The 18,902-nt window shown below is 42.4% G+C and overlaps 1 protein-coding gene across 3 annotated transcripts in view; it reads right to left on the bottom strand.

Annotated features, from left to right (window-relative positions):
- Positions 1 to 8,800: 8,800 nt before the first annotated feature.
- Spin1 (spindlin 1) overlaps positions 8,801 to 18,902 on the bottom strand; it is a 50,204-nt gene continuing 40,102 nt past the window's right edge. For all 3 annotated transcript variants that reach the window (XM_087896590.1, XM_087896591.1, XM_087896592.1), the window contains exons 5-6: positions 16,847 to 17,080; positions 8,801 to 12,415 (exon numbers count right to left, since the gene is read on the bottom strand). In XM_087896590.1, coding sequence (XP_087752716.1) covers positions 12,216 to 12,415; positions 16,847 to 17,080 — 434 coding nt within the window. In that variant the 3' untranslated portion in view covers positions 8,801 to 12,215. The remainder of the gene's footprint in view (positions 12,416 to 16,846; positions 17,081 to 18,902) is intronic.

Genomic DNA, 18,902 nt, shown 5'->3' with positions numbered 1-18,902 from the left:
TAGGGATATTGGCCTACAGTTGTTTTTTTTTTTTATTAATGTTTTGTTTGGATGTGGTAGAACTGGCTTCATAGAATCAAGGAATGTACTCAGTTCTCCTTTTTAATGAAACATCTGAGGTAAATTTATAATTCTTTATTCTGCCTGTCAGTTCTAGATACTCCAGACCAAAAGGCCCTATTTGCCGTGTCTCCCATGAAACGGCACACCGTGGGAGGAGGGGTCACATGCCCCTGGGGACCTAAGGCCCACCACTTCCACTCAATGCCACTGTGGGACCAAGCCTCACACACTCCCGTCTTTTCTGTTTCCTCCAAGTGTCCACAGCACTCGCCAATAAAGCTGTCCCATGTCAGGTCCAAACCCTCCTAACAGGAGTGTTTTCTTCCATTTTTAAATTGTGTGTATGGGTGTTTTGTCTCCCAGTACCATGAGTGTGCAGTGCCTATAGAGGCCAGATCTCTTCCAGACTGAGTCACAGATGGGCTGTGAGTAGCTGTGTGGATGCTGGGAATCAAACCCAGGTTCCCCAGAAGAGTAGTCAGAGCTCTTAACCATTGTTAAAGCAATCTTTTAATGATTACTTATTACAGCCTCTGCAGAACTCTTCCAGGAAGGAAACAAGGAGTTTAATACAAAGCAGGATGGGGCAGTAGCTGGTTAAGTGTTTGCCTAGCATAAATAAGGCCCTGGGTTCAGTTTCTAGTACCATATAACCCAACATGCTGGCTCACTCACACCTGTCACCCTAGTACCCTGGAAGGAGCAGTAATGGCTCAAGGCCATCATTCTCTGTCACATATGTGAGGGCAGCTTGAGGTACGAGAGACCCTGTTATAAACAGTAAACTAACTGTGCGGATCAAGTTCTGTGGCTCAAGCTGTTTAAAGCGAGGAAGCTGGTGCCTGAAAGACGGCTCAACAGGTGGAGTGCTTGCCACTCGAGAACCAAAATTCTGTCCTTAGAATCCACAGCTAAAGAGGACTCTGGAAAGCTGACCACAGGTCATCATCCCTGGTGGCGAGCCCCTTTAAACACAGCCACCTGCTGGACCAGCAAACAGCACATCCAATACTTCCCCCATAGGTGACATGGCTGTTCCCCCCTCTGCACAGGGAAACCCTGGCCCAAGAGGGGTCAATAGGAAGATTTTTGCATTTTTGCTGATTATTCTTACAGGTGGCCATGCTGAGAGGCAAAATCAGCAGGGAAGGAGTTCTCATGTCTTGGCTCTGTAACCCCAATCTGTGACAGGACACCCAACCCAGTGATGTCATGAAGCTCAAGGCGGGTCAGAGTGCCACCTTTCCTGGATCTCAAGTTGCAATTGAGTCATCTAGACGGCTTTATTTGGTTTTATGACCTTCTAAAGTATGGACTGCTGACAGAATGCCTGTTCACTATGGTAGAGCCAGCTATCAGAGGCTCATGTTCTTTACCTGGACACCAGAGGACAAAGAACTTGCTGGGACTCCAGCAAGGTCCTTTGGGATCTAGATAGAGTCAATAGACCTGAAACCCTTTCTTTCCAGCCCTCTTCATCTTCCAGAAACTCACCAAGAAGGAGTCCTGCAAACAGTTTCCCTGAGATGTCTAAACTGGATCTCTGACAGGGCACACGCATCAAGACCTGAGAGGACAGCCGCCAACCATCAGGTCTGGAGCTGATCCTTGGCTGTTACAGAGCCCATATAGAACTGACACCAACTGTGACACTGTAAGAGACGCAGCGCCTGACATCTGTGGCCTAGGTGTAGGTAAGCTGCGCCTGGGGCAACGGGACCAGGGCAGCAGGAGGCCTGGAGGACAGACTGCTGAACGTGCCTTGCTGACGTCCAGGTGTCCAACTGTTTCCTTCAGTGTTAGTGACGTCAGTGCCATGGGAGCTAACTCGCTCCCTTTCTCAATGATGTCCTGTCATCCTTCTCCTGATGGGGACTCTCTTCTCAAATTCATTTAAGCTTAGAATGCTTTCAAAACATTTTCAACTCCAGGTGCCACTTCGCAAACAGTAACTAAGACTTAGTAGTCAAACAAGATTGTTTATGACACAGGGCTTCTCTATTGTCTTTAAAGACCACTGAAGGGGCTTCTGACAGCTCAGTTTCTCCGAATGCTTGCTGCTCTTGGAACCCGAGTTTGGTTCCCAGCACCCACATCAGGCATCACAACGAACTCCAACTCCAATTCCAAGGAATCTGAGACCCTACTGGCTTCCTTGGGGTTGCATGAGCATACATGCACATACGCGCGCACACACACACACTCCTTAAAAACAAAACACCAAGTTACTCTTGGAGTGACTCTTACCTACAAATCCTTACTGTTAAAGTTGTACACACATTACTTTCAACTTAAAAATTCATTCAATACTCTGGTTACAAAAGGAGTCCTTTGCTTAGGGAAAAGACATAGCCTCTAGATAAATCATCTACTTATTGGAGGTCCCTAATATTAGCTCTGAAAAAAAAAATAAATTCACTCAAGTCAGGTCTAAGCCACCATACTCTTCTTTCTCCAGTGTAAAGAAAATATGAAAACAGCCTTGGTTCTCTTAAGTCCCCGTAACAGCTTTTCCCCTCAAGATGTATTAACCTTTTTGCAATGAGTTCCATGAACTCTCACAATATTCCCATCCAAAAGATCAAGCTGGCATTTCCACAAGTGGGAGCGCTAAGAACAAGGACGGGCTAAGCAGGGTAGTGCATCTGCAATCCCTGTACAAAGGAGATGCCAAGGCAGGGGGGATAGAGTGAGAACCGGCATCCAAAAGCAGGTTGTGGCCAGTCACCCAGTCAAACACACACCCCGGCACTTCATTCTTCTGACCCACTTGGACATAGTAAAACCAGAGTGGTTTTACAGGATAAGGAAACATGAGCCAGCAAGCTGGCTTGGTGGGATGAAGGTGCTTGCCACACATGCACGAAGACCTGACTGAGGAATCCTAGAACCTACGAAAGCTGGGTGCAGCAGTGGGCGGCACATCTGTAACCCGTGCTGGAGGAATGCAGACAGGGTGGGTCCCAGAAGCTTGCTGCCAACTAGCCTAAGAAAACAGTAAATTCTACATTCAGTGAGAGATGATGCATCAAAAAACAAAGATGGACAGTAAAGTGGGATGAGAATGTCCCCCATAGACCCTAACATGTGAATACTTACTTTAGTTAGTGACACTGTGTGGGCAGGTTTAAGAGGTGTGGCCTTGCTGGATGAAGTATGTCAAGGGGGGGGGGAGGGCTTTGAGGTTTAAAACACACGTCCTATTCCAATTTACCCCTCTTTGCTTGTGGTTCAAGATATGAACCTTGTTAGTCCAGTTGCCACGCCTACCTGCTGCTGCCCCACCATGATGTGATGGACTCTGAACTCTGGAACCCTAAGCCCAAATAAAGCCCTTCCTTCTACAGACTGCCTTCATTTTATCACAGCAACAGGACAGACAGGAACTGGTACCAGGGCAGAGTACTGCCAGGAATGCCTGAGCATGCCAGTGTGTGCAAGACTCTGGTACTCTGCATCAGAGAAGTGGTTGACTGCCGTAAGCAGAGCTTAGTGGGCCATCTATCGAGCCCACTGAAAGGCAGCAGCGCTGAGAGATATGTGGGCTCTGGAGGCCTGGCTCAAGAGGTTTCAGATGGGGGAACAATATTAGCAACAGGCTGAGACCACTCTTGTGATATTTTGGCAAAGAAAATGGCTTCTTTCTGCTCATGTCCTAAAAACATGCCCAAGGCTAAATTTAAAAATAATCGAATAATCTTTTTGGTGGAGAAGAGCTCAAGGCAGCCTCATATCGACCATCGATCGTCACAGGGTTGTTGGTAATCATTCTTATGCAAATCTATAATGAAAACGAGCAAACAGGACAGAAAAGGAAAATGCAAAACGAACACATTGAGGAGAAAAAGATCACCAGAAATTTAATGCTACACCCAAGGCTTGTGCTGAAAGAGGTAAAGGGATTAAGTTGCCCCACATGTGACAGCAGCTGTGGCTCAGTGGGCAGAGTGATTGCCACCACATCCCTGGTTTGATTATCAACACCACATATACCTGGCACATTGGTGTATATTTGGGATCCTAGCACTAAAGAGGTGAAGGCAAAAGGATCAAGGTTGTCGTTAGCAATATACTGTGTTCAAAGCCAGACTGGAATATATCAAGCATCAACTGTCTCAAAAACAAACAAACAAACAAACAAAACACACCTAACAAAATCCCCTCAAATCATGTGAGAAATGATCTTAGAAGCCATTTCTGCTCACTGCCTCCGAGGAAAGATGGTGCTATACTTTATCAGTTCACGTTTATCTGTGGGACAAAAAGTAATCTTCAACATTACAAGTTGAAAATTCACAATGGAGACCTAGCAAGAATAGCCATATTTATTTTGTTCCATTAATTTTTAATAATTTATTTTAGTGCACTGGTATAAGACGTCAGAGCTCCTGGAACTGGAGGTATAGACAGTTGTAAGCTTCTATGTGGGTCCTGAGAATTGAACCCAGGTCCTCTAGAAAAACAGTCGGTGCTGTTACTTCTGGGCTCTCACCAATCCCCCATTAAGATTTTAAGTGAATAAAACTATTGTATATACCTGACCTTTAGGAGAGAACACTAGTACAGATGTAGTTCAGCTGGCAGAGCACCTGAACGTGACAGTGCACACTGTAATTCTATCGCAGGGAGGCAGTTCGGGGTCTTCTGAGAATTGGAGGTGAGGGATAGGGGTATACAAAGTGAAAAGAAGGGAGAATGAATAAACCAAAGCAGCAAACAAAACACAGTTTTAGCATCTGAAGAGCACTGAAGTCACACGGGGAGACCATCACGATGGCTCTGTGGGAAGGCACTGGCTGACAAATCTACACCTGACCTCGGTGTCTGAGGGAGAGAACTAACTCCCACAGGCTGTCCTCCGACATGCACATGGCGGCTGTGGCGTGCTAACAGTGCCCTTCACCCCTAAATAAATGTAACAAAAAGTTTTAAGTCAACCTAGATTAAAAACAACTTGAAGACTTGGAGGACATTAATACCTGAAGCTACCCTTAGCAAGTTTCAACACTTCCAGCTGTGTTTTCTAAACCACGAAACTGTTAATCCTTCTGAGAGGCAGTCTACTAACTGTCTTCTCTTGCAAGGACCAAACATTTGTTGCTGCTGTTACCCACATACATGGCTCACCACGTGACCAAGCCCCAGGGGAAGAATGTGGCAGTTTTACAATTCCACCTCAGAATTTTAAAATTAAAAAAAAAAAAAGCACTTCAGGTATCCATTAAATTAGAATGAGACTGCAACAAAGCAGCTAGTTTTTCCAGTTGGGAAGAGGAGAAGAACCACAACAAATGCATACCATCGATGTTCAGCCATCAGCATCCAAATCTAAGGTAAATGTTGACTCAGGGAATTTTCTTCTAGGAGCTTCTAGGAGCACAAATTTTCAAGCCTCTGTGAAGATGAGCTATTTGGAATCTACCAGAAGGATGGAAATGCAGCACAGAGGAACACAGTGGATCAAGGGGGATGCCATGCTCTTGCATCACACCTAGAGGAAAGCGGCTCTCCTCTAGAGGTCATGGAAAAGACTGTACCCCAGGCTAAGCAGATAAGAGGACTGCAGTCCTGGTGTTGTGCAAACTGGACACCCCAGGCACACTGTGCATTTCATGTACAGCTCCCCTCTGCAGCTAGAATCTGACAATGAAAAATCTCATCCTTCCTAGTGCGAAGACTCAAATTTGGATACAGAGGGGGTTGGAGAGGTGACTCAGAGGTTAATTGGGGGCTCTTCCAGAGGACCCAAGTTCAGTTTATAGCACTCACATTCGCTTGTTTATAACGAGCTATACCTCCAGGGGGAAACAGCACCCTCTTCTGGCCTTTGTGGGTACCACTTTCACATGTACTCCAACTCAGACATAGACAGACATGCTCTTCCCCTGCCCTTGTTATTACAAATAAAATGTTCTTTAAAACTAGATTAAGAAATAAAGCCATGGTTGAAACTATTTCACCACAGAAACCAGAGGAAAACTCTGATCATCACTTTGCTAAAATCAGGTCTCCGGTGCTGTGGAATAATCCTCTTGTACACTGTAAAGATTTGCCACTCGAATTGGCTTAATAAAAAGCTGACTGGCTGGACAGACAGGAAGTATAGGTAGGATGACCAAATAGCGAATATGGGAAGGAAGAAGAGCAGAGAGAGGACTCACAGGCAGACAGAGAGAAGCAAGTTGGGAAAAAATACCAAGCCATGCAGCAAAGCCCAGATAAGAAGTATGGGTTAGTTTAAATGTAAGAGTCAGCTAATAACAAGCCTGACCTATTAGCCAAGCATTTATAAATAATATTGAGTCTCTGTGCTGGTTATTTGTGAACTGACGGGTGGGAAAGAAAAGTCCACCTACACTCTGAATTGGCAAGATGGTTCAGTGGGTAAAAGTGCTTGCTGCCAAGCCCAACAACTTGAGTTTGATCCATGGGACCCACATGTAAGAGAGAACCAACAGCTGTCCTCTGGCTTCCTAAAAACAAAAACTAAACAACAGGTTCCCGGTAAAGAGCACACATCCAGAGTTAACACAGCACCTGCAAGAACAAGCTGCAGGTGCTGTCCCTCTTCCTGGCTGTCCTGGTGAACGCCTGTTGAGTGCCTGAGTGAAGGGAAGGCAGGAGACAGTGGATGCCAAATCTTACAAAGTCCAAGTTCAGGGCAAGAAATTTCAATGCTATTTTGCAGTTTGAATCTGTATATGAAGACAATTCAGAAGGCTGCACCCCAACTCTGAGTCATCAGCAAAGTTGTCTATGTGAATTGAGGTTTAATAATAGCCCCCAAACCTTTCTCATCAGTTCCAATGCATAAACAGAACTCTGAAGTCACGTGTATAATGCGCCACTCTTACTCTAATGGACTTTGGGTAGTTCACGCAGTATCAAAACCTAGTTCTCTGAGGAAGTACGAAGTGCAAGGAGCCATGACATCTGAACACTCAGGTGAGCAAGCCTACTCAACTACTGTTGACAGCCAATGGAAGTGAGGACATGCAGGTAGAGGATTGTCCATGCTGGGCTGGCAGGGACAATGATAGCTCACTCGACTAAGCAGAGAACACATCATTTTAAGGCAATCTTAGGTGTCGAGGAAGTATCAGACCCACCTGCTACATGGTCTACTGAATCCAGTCTTCACCAATCTAAAGGCAGTTGTCAATCTGGAATGGCTACTTCTCTCAAACATTGCAGGCTGGAAACTGGTGTAGGACATAGGACAAACCACTCAGCATAAAAATTAGTACAAGAAGGCATAGTCTGGCCCAAGAAATTTACTTCTAATTAGATGATATAATTTAATTTCTTTAAAAAAACACAGAACACACAGAAACCCACCTGCCTCCAGGTGCATCCACACTAACAAGTACACACAGAACACACACAAACCCACCCGGAGAGCAAACAGATGAAAAGCAACTTTGGAACAAGGTCTTAATAATATAGAGAAACAAAGGCCTGGATTCTAGAGACCACGATAACTTTAAATTAAGTTCAAAATACTTTTTTGCCAGGGTGGTGGTGACTCATACCTGTAAGCTCCGCATCTAGGAAGACAGTCATGAATTTAAGGCCAGCCTGGGCTAAAGCAAATCTTTGCCTCAAAATACAGACATACACACATGCATCAATTCTTGTGTCTACAAAAAGACGCTTCAGAGGAGACTACTGATGACTGAAGTGGTTAGCATTGAGAGAGAGCTAGACAAAACAGGCTAAGTCTGCACACCCCTAAAATCCTGACACAGTCCCCAGGCCTTGTCTTGCCTTCCTCTGCAAAGGAGGAAGGAAAGGACTACCGGTAACAAAATGATAAAACAAGCTATCAGCAAGGCCCTTCCTAAGGATCCACTCAAGTCTCGTTGATTTCACCACCAGGTTTCATCTGCACCAAGGGAAGAAAGGAGAACAAGACTCCAAGTTTCCCACAGGGTGACAGTTTACTCACTTACAGACCATTGGTACCCAACCTTCAGACTAATCTGTTCCTTTTTCCAGAAAACATTTACTGAGTTGCACTTTCAATACACATCAGTGAGCCATGTGCCTTCAGCAAGGAAAGTTATGAAAGCCAGACTGAATCCCAAGGCCCATTCCTTTCTCTCACTGCAGTTCCCCCACCCAAGAGCCTGGCAGGCCTGACCCTGAGCCAAACAGGAAACACTGTGGCTCTGGCAGCATCAAGTCCTGAAGCCACCAAGTACCAACTATTCTAACAGCAGAGGAATGCATGAATTTTCCCAACCAAGCCTTAAACACAAGTTACGTTTGTCAGAATTAGTAACAGAGACATTAAAGAAAAAAACTATTTAAGAACATTATTCTCTACTTAGTATGAATTAAAATTACCAAGAGACAGACACAGGGAATAAAGGCATCTTGTACTACCAAGTCTCACTGACTGGTATTTAAATATGAATGAAAGCAGTATAGTCAATAGTCAAAGGATGAGGAGGTTAGAAAATATTCAAGGCACATTATTGAGTTCTATATATAGTAAATGTTTTAAGTTTAAAGTCACAATTAACTAACATTTCTCATTAATATCAAATCAGAAATGTAACACTTAGGTACACGGAATGCTGACAACTCTTCCTTCCACTGACTGTACTATTGTCACCGTTTAAGCAAACGTACATTTCCTTCTGTTGCTATCAAACCTGACATTGCCATGTGTGGAAACGCTATCTGACTTCAGAAAGAGGTTCAACACAGCAGCACAAAGTTCAGTCAGAAGTTGCACATAAAGGGTTTATTTTGAATGTTTTAAGGAAGGATAGAGTTACATCATAATTATAAAAATTACTTACAGAATTAACAGAGTTGTACTGTGTATACTTCTAAATGCAGAGAACAGGGAACTGTCTACACGTTGTATAAAATAAAGTTAAAATTAAAAATGAATTCAAGCTCAAAAAATGAGGTCGTTTATCTAGTTTTAAATGTGAACACGAAGACCTCTGAACTCTACTCATTCATTCGAACTGCACCAATGATGGAGAATACACAGAGTGCAGCATTCCCAAGGAACACAGAAATTTCAACCATGATTATTTTATGAGTAATTTTTCCTGTGTCATCTTTGGAGGACTTTCATCTCTTGGACAATCAGCGTTAAGTGTTTTCAGGCACTACAATCTGTGACAATCAGCGCAGTCTTCTTTCTAATGGGTCGACAGTGTTCAGAGATTCAGGCCCAATGCACTTCGGGGTTTGGCACATAAAACAAGAAAAGAAATGAAATCTGGCTTAGAAGCAACTGTGATTTTTAGAGCGTGCACAGTCCCTTCGAATGCTGTGTGACATATACAACTGGAATCACCTTCTGTCGGCGCTACGACTGCTTCACCAGTGCGTCTTTACCCTACAACCACTACAACAGCACAGTAAGCAAATGTACAGGAAACCAAAAGCAAATCCAAAGAAAGAAAGGAAGAAAGAACCTAAGTCTCTTTAACATGCAATTTTACTTAGTTACATTGAACATTCTACTTAGAAGAGAGCATGCAAAAAAGGATGGTCTGCTTTAAGGTTCTTCTCTGAAGTTTACGTGGCAGCCTGACGTCACATACGCACGCACACACAATACGATACTAGAGCAGGTAAGTGAGGAAGGCCAATAAATTTTATACACAGATTCACGCCTTGTGTTGCCACAAGCCCCATAATTTTGGAAATTAATGTTGAACTCCTAAATGAGGAATCAACATTCAGATACCAGAACAATGCAAGCAATGCATGCAGATCTGAACTGTGAGCCTAAGGGAAGCCCGAGGTGGCAGGCTCAGGAGGAGAGTCAGTCACCATTCAGGGTGGTGGAAGCCACCAAAAGAAAAGAGTGGGGGAGGGATGGAAAAACAATAAAAATACAAACCAACAAACAAAAACCTTCCCCTTCCCTCAGCCTTATGTAAAGGCAATAAATGGAATAGTGATCAAAGTTATCACCGTCATCATGTTGTATTCCTCTGGACCAGGAGTTCACAGGTAACCAAACTAATGTGGGCTGCTTGCAGAAAACCACAATGCAATCATCAGATAATGGCAGACACGTCTAAACAGATCCAGCCCTCGGGACATTTCAAAATGAACATTCCTTTCCAGTCATCATGCTATGTTCTGCGCTGTCAGTCCAGGCAGAACACACTCGCCCACTTGTGCCACAGGAGTCAGACTCAGCTCAGATTTCCATGCAGGACGATACCTGGTCACATACACTAGAAGCACCGAAGACTAGGGTATATCACACTGCATTGAGAAGCTTGTCCCTGGGTCCCTTTGGGAAAACACTGAGCACAGGGTGATTGCAGACAGGGACAGAACTGAGGTACTGTGTTCACATAGTGAGCAGTTGTGACCATCCAGAAGCATGAGGCTATCAGCCTCTGTGAAGACTATATGGGTATCCAGTAACCATGCTCCTTGAATCATGGAATGATTTCTTACATCAGGAAGAGCCCCAACAAGGTAGCAGACCTAAACTAGGCCAAAGCTCTGGTGTGTGCTTGACAGTATCCACATCTGTCCAGCCACAGAAAGGATTTTCAATCTCTACAAGAGACTGGTTTTACAAACCATCTTTCTCCCAGCTGACAGGTCACAGGGGAGCTTCCAAAACAAGTGAGACCAAGCAGATGTTAGGTGAGTCAACCAACCGCATTTTCAGTTCCAAGCTTCAAACAACCTTACAAAACAAATCACAAATGCACCCAGTGGTCAAGAGCTGCTATTCACCCACAAGTTAGTTAGCATTGATAGCCTTCCACCGTAACATCTAATGCACATGCAAAGCCCAGGGCCACGGAGGGAATAAACCCGCAGGAACAGCACACCTGGAGCAAGAACAGACACTGCCACAACAGGGTCAAGGCAAGAAGCATTATTTGTCCAACATTCACTGTGGAGGGGTGGGAGGGGCAGAGAGGAACAGGAGCAGGTAGGGAAGGGGAGAAGAGGCCTTCTGACCACAATCATATATCAACAATAACAGTAATAAAAACTAAAAAGCCCCAGAGAACTTAGCAGAAGGCAACAGTGCCATACTTTAAAACTTACATTTCTAATACCAATGTACTGTTTTTGCAGGAATTTACCACATATACAAACCACTGTTATATTGTTGCCTTCTAAATCCATGTACTAAAATCCTGATGACTGGAAGCATACAAACAGACCAATGTGCCATCCACAAGCACATTGACATTATTCCATGTGAACCAAGGACCTGGGCTTTATTTTTAAAAGTACTTATGATTAAAGAGTAACAACAGTAATAATAATAATAACAATAATAATAAAGGAAACAAGAAACAAACGAAACATAGAAAACAAAGCTTCGAATTGAAGGCAGCCTTTTACCTAGATTTCTCAACAGTTTACTAAATTCTACTGTGGGTTGTTGACTGTTTATGGCTAATTTATACCTGGACTCATAGCTAAAAGCCTCCAGATTGAAATGGTACTCTGAATTCTGACCTTTTAAACCACCTAATGTCCCTGTGTGCTTTCCATGCCCAAACTTAATTTTAAACAAAGTCATATTATAAATATGACTGACTTGGGTCAAGCACTCCTGTTGAACTGGAGAAAACATTATCACCCTCCACCCCACTCCACAAGGAAAGGAGTGCCAGTGGTGAGTGCCTGTGTGTGTGTATAATATATACATAGGCACACAGATGCAGATCTAGACAGGTAGCTATAGATACATAATCTCTCAAAAAAAGGCAGTAACAAAAATAACAAACTATGCTTGCATTGTGGCAGCAGAATAAGACAGTGTGTCAAAGTGATGGGGAAAATGGTTACAACTTATCCAGATTTAAATGACTATGATACTAGCTTAACTTTTACCACCTTGCTTGTAACCCCCAACAGACAGCCTTCTTGTAAGGGGGAGGACCCCCCTCACACAGATGCCTTGAAAAGGGAGGACTCCCCTCACAGATGCTCTGAAGAGGGAGGACTCTCCTCATAGATGCCTTGTGTTCGAATCAGTCTGCACTATTCAGAACAACACCAGCTCTGCTGGTGGAGATTGTGGGTTCGCAGGGACATCTAAGCTTTCATTAAACTGGAAAGCAATCAAGTCTTTATGTCTACAAATTATACATTTAATAGTTCCACAAATTTGGCAAAGTTTGTGATGACATCTAGGATGTTTTCACCAAATCGTAGACGTAAATATGGAAGTCATCATCAAACTTGATGAAATAGACAGAGGGTTTGGCCTCTACTTGGTGGATGACCATGCCAGTCCTTTTCGAGCCATCTTCTTTGGCATATTCCACTTGCTTGCCTACCAGGCTGTCCACAACTTCTCCTGGCTCCCTTTCTGCTGGAGGAGAATCATCTGTATTTAAAAGAAAGAAAAAAAAATCGAAAAAAAAAAATCAAGTCAATATTTAGATATTATCACTACTGCATTTAGCAACAAATATAAAGACTTAAGATATCCTGAGTTCATCACGATCTGGTCAACACTTTCTTAAAGGGCCACTAAATATGTCAGGCACATGGTCAACGTCCCAATTAGTCATCTATAAGAATACACCAAAATGGTCAAGGCAGTCCAGAAATCAATAGCTGAGATGTACTTTAGCAAAACACCACTCACGTGGTTTACTGAACATCATCCAGACTGATATATGAATGGTTTTAAAATTATAACCCAAACTTCTTGGGATCAAATTAAATTATAACTGTAATTTTCTAAAATTAAGTTTAAATGGCTTTGAAATAGACTTTCCTGCGGGGCTTCCTGAGAACATGCTGCTCACTTAAAGTGTTGAGGCATCACTGGGGTTTACCTGTGAGTCTGAAAGCTCCTTCTCCTCAACTTCAATGCATTCTAACCATCTTCCACGCAGTTTCAGAATAATAGAAATAAATTCTCCACACTGTACAAGCAAGTACTAGGTGAACTCCACCCAGACCAGGAAAACAGAACAACAGATCCCTGAGGACGGTCCAGGTAACTGTACCATCCATCCACAAGAGCCTCAGGTTGCAGTTACCTCTGGGAAAACACAGAATGACAACAAACCACCACTAACCAAAAGAAAACAAAGTGGGGTAGGGACACAAAGCACTCCTTAGAGGTTCAGAGAAGAGTCAAGCTTTTAGAGAAGCAGATGGGCTTCAGGCTGTCCAGATCTCAGGTATGCAGTCTCTGTGACCTCGGCAGACTGAGGTACAGACGTCTACTAGCACAGCTTCCTAGTGTGGTCCATGTACCATGTCTACATTAACATCTTCCCTCCAACTGCAGCAAGCCGCTAACTCAATGACCATCTGAGACCCACCACAGTGATTCTGGTACAAACACACAATATAAACTGAACCCCTGCACATGATCAGTTCTTTTAAAGCAGAGAGTGAAAAAGAAGTACCCTCTCCTCAAAACTTCCTTTCCCGCAGACGGCACTGCCCTATTATCACCGCATACTTCCACAGAAACTTCCGAATTACCAAGGAATTCCAAATGCATGATGCCAGCTGATTTGAGAAGAGCTCCAAGGGCCTACATTTTTACTGAAGTTTACTTAGCCAGCAAAAGGACTGGCTTCAAAACACAGGGAAAGGGCTGTTTCAGAGTTTACCAGAACGTCAGCACTATTCTAATAGGAGATAAACCTCCACACAACTGAAAGAAACGAAGAAGCTTGGAAAGGCATGAGAAGATCAAGAAGCGGCTGGAAAAGTTGCAGCGCTATGTGTGAAGGACGTGCGCGTCTATTCTTGGCTCAACAGCACTTGCTTTGATGGACCTTCCTCTACAGTTGGAGAATGCTTTTAAAGAACATTCTTCAGAACATAAATCCTAGAGTATACAAACAATTTTCTTTGTAAAAATGAACAAACTTTAATAAAAAATTAAGTAGTCATTTCAGACCAAATAAGCGTATCAGTAAGTTCCTTAACTGACTTCTTCATAGAAAAAAAAAAACTTTAAAAAGGGGTTTTCAAAAAGCAATCGAAATGATCATCATACCACTAACAGTGTTTGCTAACCACGTCTCAGGCCACACATGGGCCACGTGTCTGAGGAAACAGTCCTTTCAGAAGAGGTTCAGCCTGGTGTAGATGGAGGTTTATGCCTACAATTCTAGCTCTCGGGGGGGTGGGGGGAATGGGGGGGTGGCTAGAATAGAGAATCTTGAGTGAGGTATTGATAGCAAGACACTGTTTCGAAACAAAACAGAAACTAATTGTTAAATGAACAGGATTATCCAAAAATCACATTAAGAAAACAATCCCACTTATAGTGGCTTAAAAAAATTCTTAGTGGCAAAAGAAAGGAAATGTTTAGACTCTGAAAATTATAAAACTTGGTTGAAAACCATCACAAAGCTCAAAGTTTTAAAAAGCATTCTCACTTGCAGACTGGAAGACTCGCTACTATTTATGAACATGAGAGGGTAGTATATTCTGCACACAGACAACACTGACAGACAGCACAACAGAATTCTTTATGAAAATTAGCAAACTGCTTTTAAAATTCATATGCAACTTCAAGATACTCAGAACAGCCAGGACAGTCCTAGGAAGCAGTAGGGAGGGGTCTCGTACTTCTTCTGATTGTCAATACTTACTACAAAGCAATGCAATGAAGACAGTATGGGAGCTGCAAGGACAGACATAGAAACGGGAGAACAGAACTGGGGTCCAGACACATTCACGAATCCACAGCCAAATGATTGTCAACAAGGTGCCAAAACCATTCTATGGAGGAAAGAATAGTCTTTTCAACAAGCAGTGCTAAGTCCAAGGGGAGCTACATGAAAAAGAATGGGTTGAACTCTTACATCCTCACTTCACACTATACCATTTTAATAATAATAATAATAATAATAATAATAATCCAATTATAAAATTTGCAATGCTTAAGACACCAAAAGCACAAGTAACAAAAGAAACAGATGAACTGGGTCTGCAAGTTAAAAACTTGGGTATCAAAGATCAATCAAAGAAGTGAAAAGAGAGATGAAATGGCAATGCACACCCGTAATCCTAGCACCCCAGGGGCTAAGGTAGGAAAATGGAGAGTTTGGTGCCTGTCTGAACTATATGGCAAAGTGCAGGCCAGCCTAAGCGACATAGCAAGACTCTGTTGCAACTCTGGGGGACATTGCCAAGTGAAAAAGAGAGCCCACAGAAAAACATAGTAAATCTGATTTCTAATAAAGACTAATATCTACAATGCTGACTCTGAACAATCATGTTACCACAGATACACAAATGTACAGTAAGCACACAAAGATCCCCACGACATCAGTAGTCACCAGGGAAACAAAGCAAACCTCCCAGGAGACTACTTCATCCTCACTAGAGGAACTATTAAGATGAATTTTAAAGACAAGAGAGTGCTGGTGAGAACACGAGGAGAGCAGATCCTCGCCCACTGTTGAAAGCAATGTGAAGAAGCGCAATAAAACAATGAAACCTGGAATTGCCACTAAGACCCAGCAATTCCACTTCAAAATCCCAGAGAATCTCAGATGCAAATGTTTATAAAGCACCAATATCCACAGAAACCAAAACACAGTAACAACCCAAATATGAATCAACAACTAAATGAAATAGGGTATACTCCACACAATAATTTATACTTGAATACTACTTATAAAGGATGAAATCCCAAAGCATGGTCCAACATGAGGAAGCCCTGGAATCATGTGTAACAAAAAAACTAAGTCACAAAAGGTCCCATAAAATCCATTCCTGTGGAGTCCACAACAGGAAAACGTATCCAGAAAGTCAATGTATCCATGGCTGCTTAGGGCTGTGGGTAAAGGATAGGGAGATGAGAAATAAAAAAGCTGGGCACACAGGAAGCAGGGCGAATCAAGAATTCAAGGTCATCTTCAACTAAGCAGAAAAATCAAGATGTGCCTCTCAGAAAGTGGGGTGTGGTGAAGGGCAGTGAGCAGCGTGTCCTTTCTGATGAAACAGTATTCTAAAGCTAACTACCTCAATGCGCACGCATATCTGTGATCACACTAAAAAGCACTGCATTGACTTCAGGGCACAAAAATAACAGCAAAATGAAAACTGCTCTGTTTAAAGCAAAACCTGCCTGGGCACAGGGATGCATTCCTGTTAATCCCAGCATTCCGGAGCCCGAGGCAGGACTGAGTTCAAGGCCAGTTTGAGTTATAAAGCTAACCTTCTCAAAGAACAAAAAACAAGCTTCCTAAAACCAGGTCACCCCATATTAGCTTCACCATTCTCACTTTGTCTGTGATCTAGCTGTAACGGAAAGTTCCCTCCTCGTCTCAGTTCTGTTTTGTTGTGTGCTAGGAATTCAACTCAGAGCCTCATTCATGCTTGACAAGTCCCATCTGTAGCACTGAGTTGTAGCTCAAGCCTCCAACTAAGTTTTCTGAAACTACTATTCTTTGAAGTCTAATATTCAGATTAAATTATCACTGTAGAGGACCAGCTGCAAAATAAATCAGAAAAAAGTAGGAAAAACCAGACTGACAATGAGAAAACAGCTGCTCTATATAAACAATGGAATGGATTTACCTTATTTGCTACATGGTCGCATACTTTCCACTAATAAAAAATTCCACTGTAATATTTCTAAAAATTTAAAATAACCTTTCCATATGACCTAACATTTTTATCATCTAAAATTCACAAGGAAAAGTTTGTACACACAAAAATACCCCCAACTACTCCAAAACACACCTGCAAACCCGTTACTCAAATACTTTAGCTAAAATATTAATTCCTTTCAAATCACCAAACCCATAAGTCACTGATGTGGCCAACTTACTAGAATCAGGCATGATGCGGAGATCGCCTTCTTTGTAATCATCTAGGAGCTGGTACATGTACAAGACAGGGTCTTTCTCATAGGTGATGTAAAACCATGTGTTCATGACAGGTGCCCGTGCCAAGACCATCCCCCTCCACTCATCTTTAGAGCCGTCTTCTGTTTCAAACATGTGCTCCACTGCCTTGCCAATCATTGTGTCCGCTAAGTGTGCGTCGCTGATCCGAGATGTGGCTGGAATTAAAAGAGCAAAACACTTGAGCAAGTGTTTACTAACAGAGACAAGCTTTCCCCATGCAAATCATTAGTGAACATGAGCATGGCTAAGAGATCTAAGCAACTACCAAACGAAAAGGCAGGGCTGGCACACATGTGGACTAAACAGGAAGAAATCTGGCCCAAGGTGAACAACAATCTGTTTTGTTCTTATTTTTAGATTCAGTTCCTCAGTATTACACCTAAACCAGAGGTCTTAAGTGGTTTTGTTACTGCTTATTTAGCAGTTACCAGAAGCTATGAGTTAGTATCCGATTCACAAATAGAAAGAGCAGAGTTCCCACACAGCAAATGGTGCTGACCCTTTCTTTGTAACATTTGATGAAGTCCTCTGAACTCTTCATGAGCCCAACCACCCTCACATAAATAAAGTAATAACATTTTGTTATTGTCTTAAAAGAAACTGGCAGTTCGCTTATCACTTTATTTTTATGTTCTGATAATAGTTATTTACTCTTAGACCTACAATCTAATCTCCATAGTAACCAGAGTGAACACTGCACTTCTAGAGAAAACTGTCATTTATCATTTAAAATTTTCTCACCTTGTCGCCATCCTTCAGCCCCTAAGTCCATCCTCTCTTTGAAGCATAACCCATCTACCCAGACAAACTTTCTTCCTTCTTCAGGGGACAGGCTATTTCCACAAGGTCTCTAGAGCTCAACAGGACAACCAAGGGCAAACGGCACCACCAGCCTCATCATGTGTTGTTCTGTTCTTAGGTAACAGTCCTCATTACCTAAAGCTGTCTTATTTTATGGATTTGCTGACATGGTAGGTATCTGGACAGTCCAATGAAGCAGAGGCTTGCTCCCTGTTTCTAGCACTTAGCAGTTTCAGACTGCCTGTGGTATCATGAGATAGCCCATTTGTGTGTGTGTGGATAAAAAATTGCCAGGCTTTCTGTTTCTGTGTGTTGTTTTTAATACTAGACAGGTTATAAGTGGTCCTATTGACGTTAAGGTCTCGCCAGTCCTCACATTCTAGATAACTGTCTTTCAAAATAGTCAGATCTCCTTTCTAGTCACTTATCCAGCTTCTCTATTAAAATCAAAAGGAAAAGAAATTCAGATTTTCTAACTAGGCAAGTATATTGCTACTCAATTTAATTAGGACACACACACAACCTGTTCATGGTGTTACATATGTAACAGTAATCAGAAACAGCACAAAATCCCCTCCCCAGGATACTTAAAACATACAGGAGCACATAAACATCAATGGCTTCTTCAAGCCAGCAATCAATAAAAACTATTAAAAGTAAAAAATAAAAATTAAGAAGAAAATAAAATCACATTTTTTTCAATTCTGAAAAATTGAAATTTACCAAATTTCAATTTTGGTATTAAGCAAACCTTAATACCTAGCTAAAATGTCTTTTAAAAAGATATTTCTTGTGTATAGATGAACACAAGTATGTTTTTGGATATATGCAGAGGCCTTGGAACTGTTGTGATAGGCATTTGCTGGATGTTTGTCCTCTTCAGTGGGTATGGTCCTCTTAATTCTTAAGTTACTAAGCCATCTCTCTAGTTCCCTTAATGTGTAGTTTTTAAAAACGATTTCATTCAAACTATTGTTTTCAGTTACGTGAGATCCAGCCTCACAATGATGTGAGTTTCCCCCCAGATAATTCTAGATGCTCACCTAATACTACAAAGTATGTAAGCAGTAACTCCCTAATGGTCAGCAGCAACAGTCTGAACCAATTACCATTAAACTCTTCAAACTGTTTAAACTGTTACACTACAACTCAACAACAACAACCACACAAACTTCT

This window comes from Myodes glareolus, chromosome 14, assembly GCF_982192425.1.
Source record: "Myodes glareolus chromosome 14, mMyoGla1.1, whole genome shotgun sequence".
Lineage (NCBI taxonomy): Eukaryota > Metazoa > Chordata > Mammalia > Rodentia > Cricetidae > Myodes > Myodes glareolus.
Note: the sequence above shows the minus strand (reverse complement) of the source record. Positions and strands in the feature narration are given on the sequence as shown.